Source organism: Pleurodeles waltl, chromosome 5 (assembly GCF_031143425.1).
Source record: "Pleurodeles waltl isolate 20211129_DDA chromosome 5, aPleWal1.hap1.20221129, whole genome shotgun sequence".
Taxonomy (NCBI): Eukaryota; Metazoa; Chordata; class Amphibia; order Caudata; family Salamandridae; genus Pleurodeles; species Pleurodeles waltl.
Genome location: NC_090444.1, coordinates 384,556,400 through 384,570,511, shown reverse-complemented (window position 1 = coordinate 384,570,511; position 14,112 = coordinate 384,556,400). Strand labels below are relative to the sequence as shown.

The 14,112-nt window shown below is 42.4% G+C and overlaps 1 protein-coding gene across 5 annotated transcripts in view; it reads left to right on the top strand.

Moving 5' to 3' along the window:
- PLCB4 (phospholipase C beta 4) overlaps positions 1-14,112 on the top strand; it is a 985,968-nt gene that overhangs the window by 883,328 nt on the left and 88,528 nt on the right. For all 5 annotated transcript variants that reach the window (XM_069234144.1, XM_069234142.1, XM_069234140.1 and 2 more), the window contains one exon: positions 13,321-13,370. In XM_069234144.1, coding sequence (XP_069090245.1) covers positions 13,321-13,370 — 50 coding nt within the window. The remainder of the gene's footprint in view (positions 1-13,320; positions 13,371-14,112) is intronic.

Below are 14,112 nucleotides of genomic sequence, written 5' to 3'. Positions count from 1 at the left end.
ATCCTTGCTGAGGACGTATGATACCTCAAACCCGGTCCCAAGATGCTTCTTTCCAGTCGAGGGAGGACGTGGCCCGGCAGTTTGGGATAGACTGTTGCCATGGAGAGCAGGATCAAGACTAATTTGCATATGGCTGGCTCCAAACCGGAATGGTGTAGCAAGAAAACAAGACAAACTTAGGCTCAGATCTGTGACTGGTGGTGAATGTTTGACATTGTTCAGCATTCCGTCCATCATCTGTTCTTTTTGCATACGTTGTCCTAAGTGAGAAGGATATGCTTAGATGTGGGTCCCATGCTTGCCATGCCACCGGATTCAAGCTAGCCTGTCTGATTGTCCTGCTTTCCTTCTCTTATCTTATGACCAAGCTTACAAAACCTCTCTGGAATGCACTTCTGAGTTTAAAGAAGACATTTATTGTTATTATTACTTCACCACGAGGTTCCTGAGAGACGAAATTAGTAGGTTGGAAGCACACGTTCAAAAGTAGTCGCAGCAATGAAAGCAAAATATATCAAAGTACTTCTCAGTTGCAATGTACACAGCAAATACATGTGATTATATTATAGCATAACTTCAAAGCAAAGCATAAAAGTCAACATTACATCACCGTAAGGCTGTAGGGCCTATCCCTTTGCTTCATCTTTCTGGGGCTTCAAGTTGATGATTCCGGTTCAACTGCGAGAAAGAGATTTTCTACCCAAACGGAGACAGTCAACTGATGTTCGTTCCTGTCTGAAGTCAAGATATTTCTATTCTGCTGTTGCCCAGAGCCATTGTTAAAAGTGTGAGAACCGAATAAACCTGGAGAGTGGCCAATTCTCCAAACTTCACTCATTCTCAGACTGGATTGAGAGGTAAACACAAAATCTACGCGCTCTTATCAGCTAGGGTCTGGTGTGAAAAACACAGCTGGTCTATCATGTGGAAAAACACAGCTTGGAAAAACACAGCTCATCTGCAATGTCTCAACTGCAATGTCTAACTCCACGTTAAAGCCAATAGGCAGCTAACCTAAATACCAAATGTAATGTCTAATGCCATGTTAAAGCCAATAGGCAGCTAAACTAAACACAACATGTAATTTGCTACTGGTGAACATTGAGCAACTAATATGCGCAGTGGTGAAACACAAAGTCATTGGTCAAACACAATTAATAGCATCACACTCCACCCTATGACCAATTAATTTTTGTTTGCATACCTCTTATTTCAAACAAAAACAAAAAACAAAAAACATCAACACAAAAAAACATTATAAGCAAATCAGATTTGAATGATAAAAGCAATCAATGTAAAGCAATGGAAGTGGATTAACATATTAATCTCATAACCTTTCACATCAGATACATCTACAATGAAAAGACTGAAACTTATACACTCTGATTGGGATAATAACTGATTGAACAGTGTCTCTAAAATAGCCAGTTGATGTAGCATGAGTTCTACTCATGTAAAGGTACACGGTCCACCTGAAAGGTTTGCTGGAATGTAAGCGAAAGTCAGAGTTTAGTGATCACACCAATCACACCGGGTTTCCGGCATAAGATAATGCTTCTGCCACCTGATGCCGCAAGAATCTGGGAAGACATGAAGAAACTTTAGGCATTGTACTCCTATCACCTTTACGCCTGTCATCCTCGAAGGGGTGCTTATCTTTGGATCGTTAAAGCTGAGTCCTGTTCTCAAGTTCATGGTATTTTACCTCATACAGTGAAGAATACACACAATCAGGGCATCTTCACTGAAGAACCAGCAAGCCATTGGACTAGTCTCTGGCTGGAGCTCTAGCTGAAAGGGGAGTTGATGAAGCGTGTCTCCTACTGCAACCTGTGGTCTGGTACCCCGCAATCTGAGGCATGGTGCACTAGGAACTGTTCTTGAACGTTTGGGATTCTTGGTAGCAACCAAGAAGAAGATTCAACTGTTTGAAAGTTGGGCCTTTGAAAATTTTCAGCTCCCAGGCAACAGGGGATAAAGTGTCAAAACAAGATGTCCTAATTACTCCCGCTGAAAGTTTTTTAGAGGATTGCCTCACTGCCTGGTCATGGCTTCTAGCCTTGAATCCCTGAAGTAATTTGACTTCCAAAAATGTGAATAATATTGAGCTTTTGTATGAAGGCTCAATTAAAACGCAGTTAAGCCCTTATTACAAGTGAGTGGAGTAGAATTACTATGATAAATTCTGTTCTGCCAGATGACAAGTGGGGCAGTATGCCAGAACCCAAATATCTCAGATGTAGGAAAATCGGACCCAATTCTTCTGTGCGTCAATTTCACCCGGAAGAGTCACATGAGGTTTTGCAGCCAAGCCTCATTTTCTTTTTTGTTTTTCTCTTGGTGGAGCATACATTGCTCCCCCCTGCCAGGTTGTATCTTAACTTTCCATCCTTTCTTCCTCCCACTCCCATGCCCTGCTACCCCAGCAGAAGTCACTGCATCCATTTACCACCTGCTCATTTGAGGGTGTAAATGTATGCATGAAACCACGCAGAAAAGGTAATTCCATTTTTGGCTGTATTGCGCTGATGACACTTTGATGACCAGTATCTGTTAATTAAAGATACCATCTACACATAAGACTTGAGACTTCTTGCAATTGTGTACTTCAACATCATACTACCAGGGGCAACTATCCCTGCCATACTGTTTGGACTATACTTCCTGTGTGCTGTGGCCATTATTGTTCAATTTCATTAAAATTAACAAGGCAGGATTCTTTTTGTAACTTTCTGTGAATGGCTGTAAATGCAGTGTGCAGAGATGGAGGCCTGTCAAGAGTTGTTAGCAGTGCTGGGCCCTAGGTCCTAATGCCAAAGGTGACCATGCTTATGCTCACTCACAAACTTGCATAATATAATAACAGACCTTGAGTGAGTGACTCACCGTAAAAATACATTAATTTAATTACCCTACATCTACCCCAAAACAGGTGCATCAAATGTATAGCTCATTGGGAACAGATGGGTCGGTATCAGGATACCAAAGATAACTTAAGTAGCACTGTCTGACATAGCTTGGGCTAAGGTACAGGCAAAATGTGCAATAGGAGGGAGGCTATAAAGATGGCGAGTTCCAGTAGGGGCAGTGACGTGCGAAGATCAAAGAGGTCAAGGGCAATGACAGACAATAGAACTACGAGGAAAGGGAGAGATGGGTCAAGCGTCTAGAGATGAACAAAGGCCACTGACTAAGGGAAAGAGACATCACAAAACAGATCAGTGGCTATGGGGGCAAGTCAGGAAAGGCAGCCAGTCAGTTCAACAGGTGAAAGCACATATGTGAGGTAAGAGTGACGGCAGCTCACTGACGGAGAGAATATGGATCTGAAGCCTGGGATGCCACATCAAGTGACAGGATTGAGGCAAAGGACTTGGAATGGTTCTGGCATGAGTGCTTGAATAGCCATGGTTGGAAAAGGGTTAGTGCCAGGCTTATTCTCTGGGCTGGCGGGGTTACTGTGCTGGCGGGGTGTGAGTGAAAGAACACGAGCAAGGAAGAAGTGGCAAGCCTTGACTAGAGTAATAATGAAGAATGCGGGGCGGAAGGTGGCAGTGCAGTTAACAAGCCAATCTGCTGTCAAATGACTGAAGCATTGGTAGGCCTTAGGAAACAGAGAAAGGTTTTAGACAAGGCTTTGTAGCTACTTCCTCAGCCCCAAAGCTTGCAATGCATCTCACACACTGGTCCAGTTGCACCTGCACTCTCCCCAGCTGCTCTCCAGCTGTCTAGTTGTCTGTGACTCCAGGATTGCCGTCCAGTCAGAACCAAAACAACATGTCAGTGGAAGTCATGGGCTTGCGGTGCGGACACGCCCACACAGCATTCCACACAGCATTGGCTGCGCACATGGAGGAGCCCATCTGGCATAGACACACCTGCACTGAGCCCCACATAGTGAACCTGTGAAAACAAGCAGCGTCTGCAGTCAATAGAAGAAGAACTGAAACTGCTAAGCATAATCAAGCAACACTGCTCAAACAATTGCGCCATCTTGGAATGGTCAATTTTTCTAACGGGGCGTATCCTATGATATGTCAGTTTTTTTAAGGACACAAGTCATTTTAATATATAAAACTGCAAGACAAAGAAAACAGATAATTATTGTCAAGGTAAAGTGACCTGATATGACCCGTGCTAGGGGAACAGCAACATTTCCTTACCAATAGCCCGGTTAGACATAGCCACAACAAAAAGAAGAGCCGGCTTGAGACTGGTGTGTCGGAGTGCACACAACCCCCTACCCCCAGCGCCTTGAGACCCTTCCGGTGAGTGGCGTGCTTAACAAATCACTGATTGATTGATTGATGCAAGGCAACGTCCTGAGAGGCGGCCATGTGAAGGTCATGCTGCGTAAGCTCCACAAAGATAAGAATATTAAGTGAAGAGCCAGCATGAAACTGACGAGGCACACGCAGTTCTGTATGTTAGGGGGAGGCACATTGAGAGCTGTCGGCTATGCAAACAAGGGCAATGCAGGCAAACCATCCAAAAAAAAGTTTGACTTCAAAACCAGTGCTTGGGCCTCGGGACACTGATAAGAGTAAACACACGGGGAAGAACAGGAAAAAGCATGCTACAGCCAATAGAAATGGAGGAAAAGTAAGTGACAAGCACAGGAACCAATGAAGAGCAAGGGGGCGGGATGTAAGCCCTTTTAAGATATATATTAAGAATACATTTCACAAGCACAGCACACATGCTGCACAGGTGAAACCTAAAAACAAACATGAGTGGAGTTTTAAAAAATGTCATTTTCGCAAGGCAGCAAATTTTGGCAATAAAGATGATAAGATATGCAAAACCTTAAGAACTAAGCTTCACGGCATAAGATGATAGACGCCAACAAAGGCGCTATTTATATGACTGTAGACAGCATGGCGATTTCATCTTTGCTATTTTGGTGAGTCAATGTTTGCTCTATTGGCCCAATAACTCTTCACCAGACCGCATACTATCATTGTATAAGTTAACAATTTATAGTTTGTACATTCAGTGGCTCTATCTAGATTGTTACACAGTCTTTTAATCTTAAACAGGAAGGGTATGTCAGCCCAGAAGTGAAAACTGTACATCTGTTCTCTTCCCACAAATATGTACTGAATGTAACTGCCTGCACTTGCACTTTGTTGGGACTTCATTGCCTGGAAACCTCTTACCACAGAGGAGATGAGCAGAAGGAGGGGCCACAGAGGGAGCAATCTTAAGGGCACAGAGGTCTCCGCACATGGGACGTGTAATTGCCTGCACTGTACTTTGTTGGAACTTTATTGCTCTCAAACCCCCTTACCACAGAAAAGATGAGCAAAAGGAAGGCCCACGGGGAAGTGGTCTTAAGCACATGGAGGCCCCGGCCCACAGGATGTGTAACTGCCTGCACTAGCACTTTATTGGGACTTCATTGTCCAGAAACTTCTTACCACCGAGGAGATGAGCAGATGAAGGGGCACCTGGGGAAATGTTCTTAAGCGCACAGAGGTCTCCGTATGTGGGATTCATAATGACCTGCACTTATACTTTGATGGGACTTCATTGCCCAGAAACCCCTGACCGCAGAGGAGACAAGCAGAAGGAGGGCTGTGGGGAGATCACTTAAGTGCACAGAGGTCCCTGCATGTGGAATGCATGCAGGATGTGCCCGGGCAAAGACCAGGCCAAGAGCAGGCCTGTCAGAGCCTGGAAGAGGCTGGGCCACCACTCTGAGTACTTGCTTCTAACATCAGCGGTTAGTTCATCCTGGGCTTTGACCTGCTGTGAATTAGTGGCTCTATTTACTAGTCTGCTGTTTGGGCAGCTCATTCTGTGTCTTTTCTCTTTTTCTTCTTTGTTTTAGCGTTATGGGAAACAGAAAAGTATATTTGTTACATGTGGTTAATAAACGGCCAAGAAGTAGCAGTAAAATTTTACCATTCCTGAATAACGCTGTGGGAGTGCTTATTGAAGTGATCACCAGTGTGGAGGAGCAGTTGACATAAACCAGTCAGGAGTCAGACTTGTTTAAGGAGTTAACAGATAACACTCCTAGGGACACTTGGTCAGAAATATAAATGACACGTACTGGTATGATACACAGACTATGCAGGATAATTATATATGTATCCAGTCGCAGGGACAGGTTGAAACTCCCAAATTGCCTGGTGTAGGGGGTTGGGCTATGGCCAAATGTACAAAAAGGGGGTGTTGCCTCATAAAACCCAACCAGGTAACAAATTCTGTAGAGGAAGGAAAGGAAGGGGTCCTTTGTGGTGTATTCAGGGGATGGATTACAAAGGATCTCTTCTCTAAATTGGATTTTAAAAAATCAACTGCCATTGAAGCCCTCAATGAGTGAATTGCCAAGTTGGAGTAATTTGTACCGGGTTCCATTCGTAATTGCCAACAACCCTCCCTCCTGTTAAGAATAATTCATCTCAGGGGAAAGATTGATTTAGTGTTTTCCCTTCTCAATCAGTTGGACATGCAAGGCGTGAGAGGAAGCCTGGTAATCTTGAAATAAATCCTATTAGTACCTCTACTATAACACAATAATTGATTCCTTCATCAGTACGGGGGTATCTGTTAGAGCAATAGGGGGGAGAATCCCCACTAATCATCATGGTCTGCACCTAGTAGATAGCAATTTAGGACAGGCCCCGGATACCTCAGGAAAGTCTCACCCGGGTATTGCCCCATGTGATGTGATTTTTCAACTCCCTCCTTCATCCACCCTCGTATGTCATTGTCCTGGCTAAGCTTATTTCCCACCTTTAGAACAGAATGAATTGGAAAGACATCAGCAAACTTAAAAACAAGGTTGCACATTGGCTGATGGGGAGAGTTAATTGTAATAGACAGCCGATTTTTGAGGAGATTATACGGATGCAGAAAATGGGTTGGATTGGGAATTCTTTAAAAACTTGTGAAAGGCACTGCATTGTTGGGAATTCTTGTAGCGCTGGTAGGGTAGGCTTTATCTTGAACAATCTTATGGCCAACCTAGCTATTCCAGGCGGTTTCATAGTCCTCCCATTGGGATTCTTTTACAAGCCCATGAACATGGGGGAATTTGAGCTGGACTGGGGGACCTAGTTGGCTGAACTCCCAGGGTCAGTTATTTATTATAGCTTTGAGTAATTTCTTTGAACCACTGAGTGGGCTTAATGATCAAGACCGACTGGGCCATTAGGTAGTCAACCGAGACCTCACAGGAGTCACTAGCACCACAAGAGATCAGAGGGTGTTAATGTGGAATATTGAGGGGGCGACGGTAAAACCTGTGATGAGGGTTGGGTTAAGTTGCTCAACTGTTATGGTGATATTAGTCTATAGGAGATGTGGGGCACGAAGGGGATTATTTACTTAGATGGGTATGTTACCTACAGCTCAAAAGCTATTTCCTTTACTCGAGGGTGAGCAAGAAAAGGTTTAGCAATGTTAGTAATACTGGACTTGAATTGCAACATGGAGGTGATTACAACTAATTCACCCTTCATACTCAGTTTCCACTTGTCTTTCAAAACCAAGCTCAGGATTTTGTTTATTACCATTTACAATGCAATCTTTGGGTGGGAGACAAATGAGGTGATCAGGGATCTTTTTTAAATGACTTATTTTCAGTCTGCCCCTCCCCACCTACAGCATTGAGGTTGATTGGGTATTTTAATTTGCTTCCTTGCCTGGAATGTTATCTCTGTGACCTGCTTGACAATGGCTGGTCTTATATCATAACTAGGTCAACCTAATGAATAAAAATGTGCTAATCCTGTAGATGGCGTACCTACCTTCAAAGCAGCAGGGGCACTGTCTGGTATTATTTTGTTGTCTCAACTGGTTTATTTTCATCATTGTTACATTTTACTGTAGAATGGAATATCCTTAGTGATCACAACCCAATTTTGTTTTTTTTTTGGTTGGGTATGAAGCTGTTGGGATTATCTTCTTCTTTTAAGGAGCCTGCCATTCGCAAAGATCAGGGGCATAGATTAAAATGGGTAAGATCATATCAGAGGTCTTCAATCCTGAGTTGCTGTCAATCTGCCAGTCTGAAATTCAGACTTGTGTGGATGAGGATGCCACTGATGACTGCATTTTGATGTCTTATGACTCATTACTTGGGTACATCAAATCTGCCCTTACTAAGCCAGTGATATTTGTGCCTCCACCTCTCTTTAGGTGGTTTGATAGAAATTGAGCTAGGGCACGTAAAGAGCTGTTACCTGCCCTAAAAAAGGAAACCCTAGGATAAAAATGAGGTGAAAACATCTAGGTCATTATACGGGGTGGCATTATAGGATAGGAAGAGTGACTTAAAGAAAAAGAAGTGGGAGAATTTGCAGGCTGCTAGTGTCTTGCGGGACAGTGCTGTTTTTTGGAGGGCGGTGAATCATTCTGTTTTTTAGTCCAGAGCAGGTTTCAGATCAGGCCCTAACAGTCCCTGCTCAGTTCTGGGTTGACCATTCTTCATCACTATGTGACTGTGATTATATTGAGCAGAATGCTCCAAGCACCCAGGTGGAAGTAAGGTTAGTGATATCCTGGGAAGAAGTCAGAAATGCTATCCTCTCCTTACCTTAGTAAACCTATCCTTACCCCACATATAAATGCTGCTATTTGTGGACCATTGTCATTGGACTGGCACCACTCTTTGATAGTGTCTGTGTTTAAGAAGGGGGATAGAGCGGACCGTGCATGCTTCAGACTAATTTTGTTAGTTGATGTGTAGTGCATTCAGATTTCATGGATCTCAGTTCAGCCTTTGACAGGGTGAATAGATCTAAGCTCTGGGCTGAGCTGTGGTCCATGAGGGTTGATCCTGCTCTCCTTGCGTATTTGAGAGATCTTCCCTATGGTCTTACAGCATTGGTAAGGTATGGTCCCACTGGTGAATGTATGCAGCACTTTAACTTGAAGAGAGGTGTTCGCCAGGGGTGTATCCTGGCTCCCTTTCTTTTTATTTTGTAAATCAGTCACCTGGAGCAGGTATCATGCGAGCCAGGGCTTGTTGTCCGAGGGCAGGAGAAAGACTGCTTCACACCCTTTTACATGCTGACAATACGATCAAGGTTGCACACATGGCTAGGAGTCAGCAGTGCCTTTTAGATATTTGTATTGATTTTATGGACCATTTGGACTTTTCAACTAACTTTGAAAAATCCTTGTTATTGTGGTGGGCCCTAAGAATACTAAACCACATAGGTTCCAGGCCTGTGACCAGAATATAAGTAAGGTGGAAATTTTTTCTTAATTGGGCATCTCGCTTGATTTTGATGTTAGCTGGCATCCTCTGATAGAGTAATGTGGATAGCTTCAAGTGTGCTATATATAGCGTAGAAGACCTCTTTGCTGCAAATTGGACAAAAGCCAGTTAAGATCTTGTTAGATGTATTCAAGGCGAAGTGCATCCCTATAGCACGTTTTGCTTGCAAAATCTGGGGCTATGCCTCAATTGTCCCCCTTCAGGTTGTAGAAAATACTTGATCCCCACTACTCATCATGGCCAGCATCTAGCAGATGGCAGTTTAGGGTGGTCCCCGGATACCTGAAATAGTAGAAAATACTTTTAAGCGTAGCACAAGGCAATCTGTCAAAGATCCTTCATGAAGAGCTGGGAATGGGATTTTTATCAGAATTTATATGTTTCTGCCCCTTTTACTTTGGTACTCCGTTTGGCTGAAGGAAGAGCTAAAGCTAAATAGGTTAATTATCCATGATTGCTTGGGCCTGGATAATAGGCTGCATATGCCAAGGTTGTGCTATATTTAGTCCAATCTCAAGGAATTAGGGACACCTGAGCTTTTTTGGGATCTTGTTCACATCGCCAAAGAAGATCTTGCTTGGTTGAAGGAGGCTTTTTCTCTCAGACTGGCAGCTGAGCGTGCGGCCTCTGCTTTCACCAAGCAGTAGATGCAGCAATATATGATAGTGAAGTCAGTGTGCAATACTGAACTCTACCTTCAATTGGTGATGTCTAATCTCCACCACTGAGTGGAGACTTATTTCAGGTTAGGTATATGTCATCAGCTAATGTTTGCTCATGGTGTTTGATATAAAAAGTCAGATTTACCAGTGTGCGTGTGTGACAGCATTTCAGTTTGTGAAACCATGCGTATTGTTCTCATCGCCCCTAGATTTAATTCGCTCTGCTAAAAATTCATAAGGCCCCTCCTGTTGTCTTTAAATTTTAGACAGGTGAGACCCGTATTTTTATATCTGCAGCTTTTATCGCCTAGTATATACTTTCGTGTGATATGATTTTTAGCTGGTATCTTAAGTCTAAGACACTAAGGGCCTCATAATGATCTCGCCAGCATTGCCGCTGAGACCACCAGTATGGCGGAGGTGAGGCTGCAGTCCAGGCGGCAGGCTCATACCGCCGTATTACGATGTTTCCAACGGGCTGACTGGTGGAAACATTGTATTATGACATTTCCCCCGGTCAGCCTGGTGGAAACAGCAGACAGTGTGCCTTCTGAGGGTACTGGCAGGGCCCCTCCCAGTACTGGCTTTTCAAAAGCTGGCTGAAAGGAAAGTCATAATCAGAATAGCGGTGCCCCTTTGAGCACTGCCGGGGCTGACCACAACCTTGACCACTGTCAACCTGTCAGGATCTATGATCCTGGCGGTGGTGGTGGTCTCACTGCCAAGATTGTAATCTGGTGGTCGGACCGTGAGAAGTGCGGTGGTTCGACCGCCAACATGAGTTTGGCAGTCTTAGGACCGCCAAACACGTAATCAGGCCCTAAGACCTTTGTCAGTTTGAGGTATTGTTTTTGTACATGTATTTGTATGAAGCATATATTTTGTTATGTTGTTCATTTCTTTGGTTTATTTTTATTATATTTTTGTGATCGATTCATTGTTTTATGTATTATATTTTATGATGCTATTTTATTATTTATGAATTATCCTTGATTTGTACACTTTTACGATTTTTACCTAAAAATGTAATAAAGGTTACATGAGCTACTGAATGGAGGCCTACTTTGTGTAATTTATAGCTTTGTTAATGAAACTGCGACCATTTGAAAATAGTCTATAATTTCTTGATGTTTGACTAAACATAGTTCGGCCTGAATGGGGATGGTTTGCCCAGTTTAAGATTAAGAAGGAAATCAGATAGGGGTGTGTACTGGCTCCATTTCTGTTTCCACTTTTTATCAGTGGGATAGATGGTGCCCTTCAGGCCTTTCAAACTGACGCATCTATTGTCACTGGTCGTCCGATCCCTGTTTTATTATATTCCGACAATGCAGTTGGTCTGCAGTGACTTATGGATACCTTTGCGGACTTTATGGAAGCTAAGAAAATGAAGATTAACAAAACTAAAACATATATGATGGTTTGTGAAAGAAAAGTACAGAAGGGTAGGACCTTCTTTATTGGAGGTTTGCAAATTGTGAATATTAACTCCTCTTATTTGGGAATTCTATTTAGTAATAAAGGTACCTGGTCACAACCTGCTTTAAATAACAACAAGGATAAACCATATATGTGAGGGCATTCTTAGGTTTGCACAAAAAATTGGTACTTGACCAGTTACGGAAATGATGGAAATATGCAAGGCAAGAGGTTTTTGACTGTTCCCTTTTTTGTGGGGTTGGGAGGCAGTCTATGGAGTTTTAGTCCCAGCAGAAGAGAACTCTTTCCTTAGACACTCGTTGTGTGCGCCTGCTTCTGTGTCATTTTTCATAGTTCATAAGGAGGCTGGGCTTTTCTTTCTGGAAGATTGACTTCTGCTGAAACCCCTTTTGCTCTGGCAGACTATATGGGGAAAAAGTGAAATAGGATTTACTAAATCCATTACTTTATGCTGCCTGACGCTGGTCCATGCTTTTAGAATCCCATGGCTCTCATATATAACTTAATCATTTATTCAACTGTTTTTAGCATATCGGTTAAGCATGACTTACAAAAAGCGTTTTGCGTATAGAAGAGCATATGTAAGACCTTTTTAAGTAACGGACAAGAAGGCAGGATATGTGAAGAAACTTGGAAACATACACTTGCATTATATTTGTCAAATGATTGTCAGCCTTATTTTGGGCGGGTGACCAACATTCAGCATCGATATGTTTGAATCAGGCTGTGGTTGGGCGTTGTATATCATTTAATTGCCTTCCTTGAAATGAAGAAACGACCCTTGGCCACGACCTCTTGCCCTTGTGATGGTGTATCCATGCTAAGCACTCAGCACTTTCTTTTATTCTGTGGCTTTTATAAATGGTTGAGAAGAGCATACTTGAAACCAATCTTCCTTGAACAGAATATTAGAGGTTTTAAATTAGCCCTGCTATACTTTCACATGAAAATCCCATAGTTTGCTTTAGCACTGCACTTTAAATATGAGGAGCCATACATATCAGTAAACGCACTGTACTGTAGTAAGTATAAATTGGGAAGATATATGATTTTACCTTTTTTAACCATGTTCTAATGTATTGTGTTTATTGTTGATTATTTTATGCACTTTTATGGCCATACCATGTGCCAAATAAAGATTTTGAATCAACTGGACTAAGAATTATGTTGTTTCTCTCCTTCGCTCTGTCATTACTAAGATGCTTCTAAAATGGTAACTGATGTAAAAAGCTCGTGTAGCTATTTTGAAAGGAGCATTTTGTGTGGATTAAAACGTCCAACAGTGAGGTATTGCTATTTTAAAGATATTGTAGAAGGCCCATCAGATTAGACAATACTGTGTTTGCTAACACTGAGTATTACACATGGTAAATATCACCTTGCAAAAAAATTGAGGAGGGATTCAGGAAGCCCGTTTTCCTTCAAGGGTGTTCATTACACATGCGGGAATGTAGTAATATCTGCAGATTGCTCGTGATTTGTAAATGCAATTGAAAACAGAGGTTGTGGGGTTTACAAGAGTAGTGACATAGTGACAATGTAATGCCAAATGTGGTAAAAACCCATGTCATCATCACTTCGTGGCTATTCACGTAGATTGTCTGTGTCATTCCAAGAATCCGCAGTTCCATAAGCTGTTGCTTGAGTCAGGCGTGAATGCTGTGAAATTGTGAGGGTTTGAGAAAGCACATCTGATCCCTCGTTCTGCTGTTGAGCGTGAAAGACGGGAGCACTGGTCTGCAACGCTGAGGCTCACTGTAGCGTTAGGAAATACAAGCAGAACTGTAAATCAACACAATACGTTTTCACGTAGTTCTTCCATGACCCATAAATGTGCATGCATGCGCCTGCAGGTGTCTTTTTGAACTGGGATAAGAAGTTTAAATCTCTTCCATACCTAAACGCACGTATGCAGATAATTGCGTGTTTTTATTTGGCCCTATCGCTCTAAATGTCACCAATATGTTTCTGCTTCTTTAACAGCCGTGGAACCCATTCCTCATGTCAATATAGAAGACTTAAAGCAGATGAAGGTGATTATAAATATTGGTAATTCCTGTCTAGGCGGGTTTTCCGTGCTACAGTTAGTTCGGACACAATGTGTGGCTATTTAATCTTTAGAATAAGGGCTGTGCCACAAGCAAACTATTTTGGAGAATATACAAGACGATATTGACATTTTTCATAAAAGTGTGCATGTTAACTATGCAAGGGCCCATTGTACTGGACAAAACTATGCATGGTTTTCTTAAGCCGATCTTGCAGTTTCATTTACTTTGATATGTTGTAAGCTAAAGTATAATATAAAACATTATTATTATTGTTGTTGTTTTCATTATTATTATGCATTTAATTTCCAGGTGCCGTCTGTTCACATAAAAATTACTTATTTTATTTGACCAAGTCACCACAAAACATTCAGGGACTGATTTAAGAGCCCCTAACCCCTCCTTGTGCCACATTAGCGTCATTTTTTTTTTTACACTATTGTAATTTGCCGTGGCAAATTTACAAAGTAGCGCAAGGCATGCATTGCGCCACTTTGTAACCCTTTGCGCAACATTATGCCTGTGCCAGGCATAATGTATGCAAAGGGGGCATTCCCCTTTTAGGGGGGGGCAAACAATGGTGCAAAGAAATCTAAAAGATTTCTTTGCATCATGTATTTCGGCACTTTTAACGCCTGCTCAAAGTTCCCCTGCTAGGGGGGACAAAAAAATGGAGCAAAGAAATCTATAAGATTTCTTTGCATCATTTATTTCGGTACTTTTAACG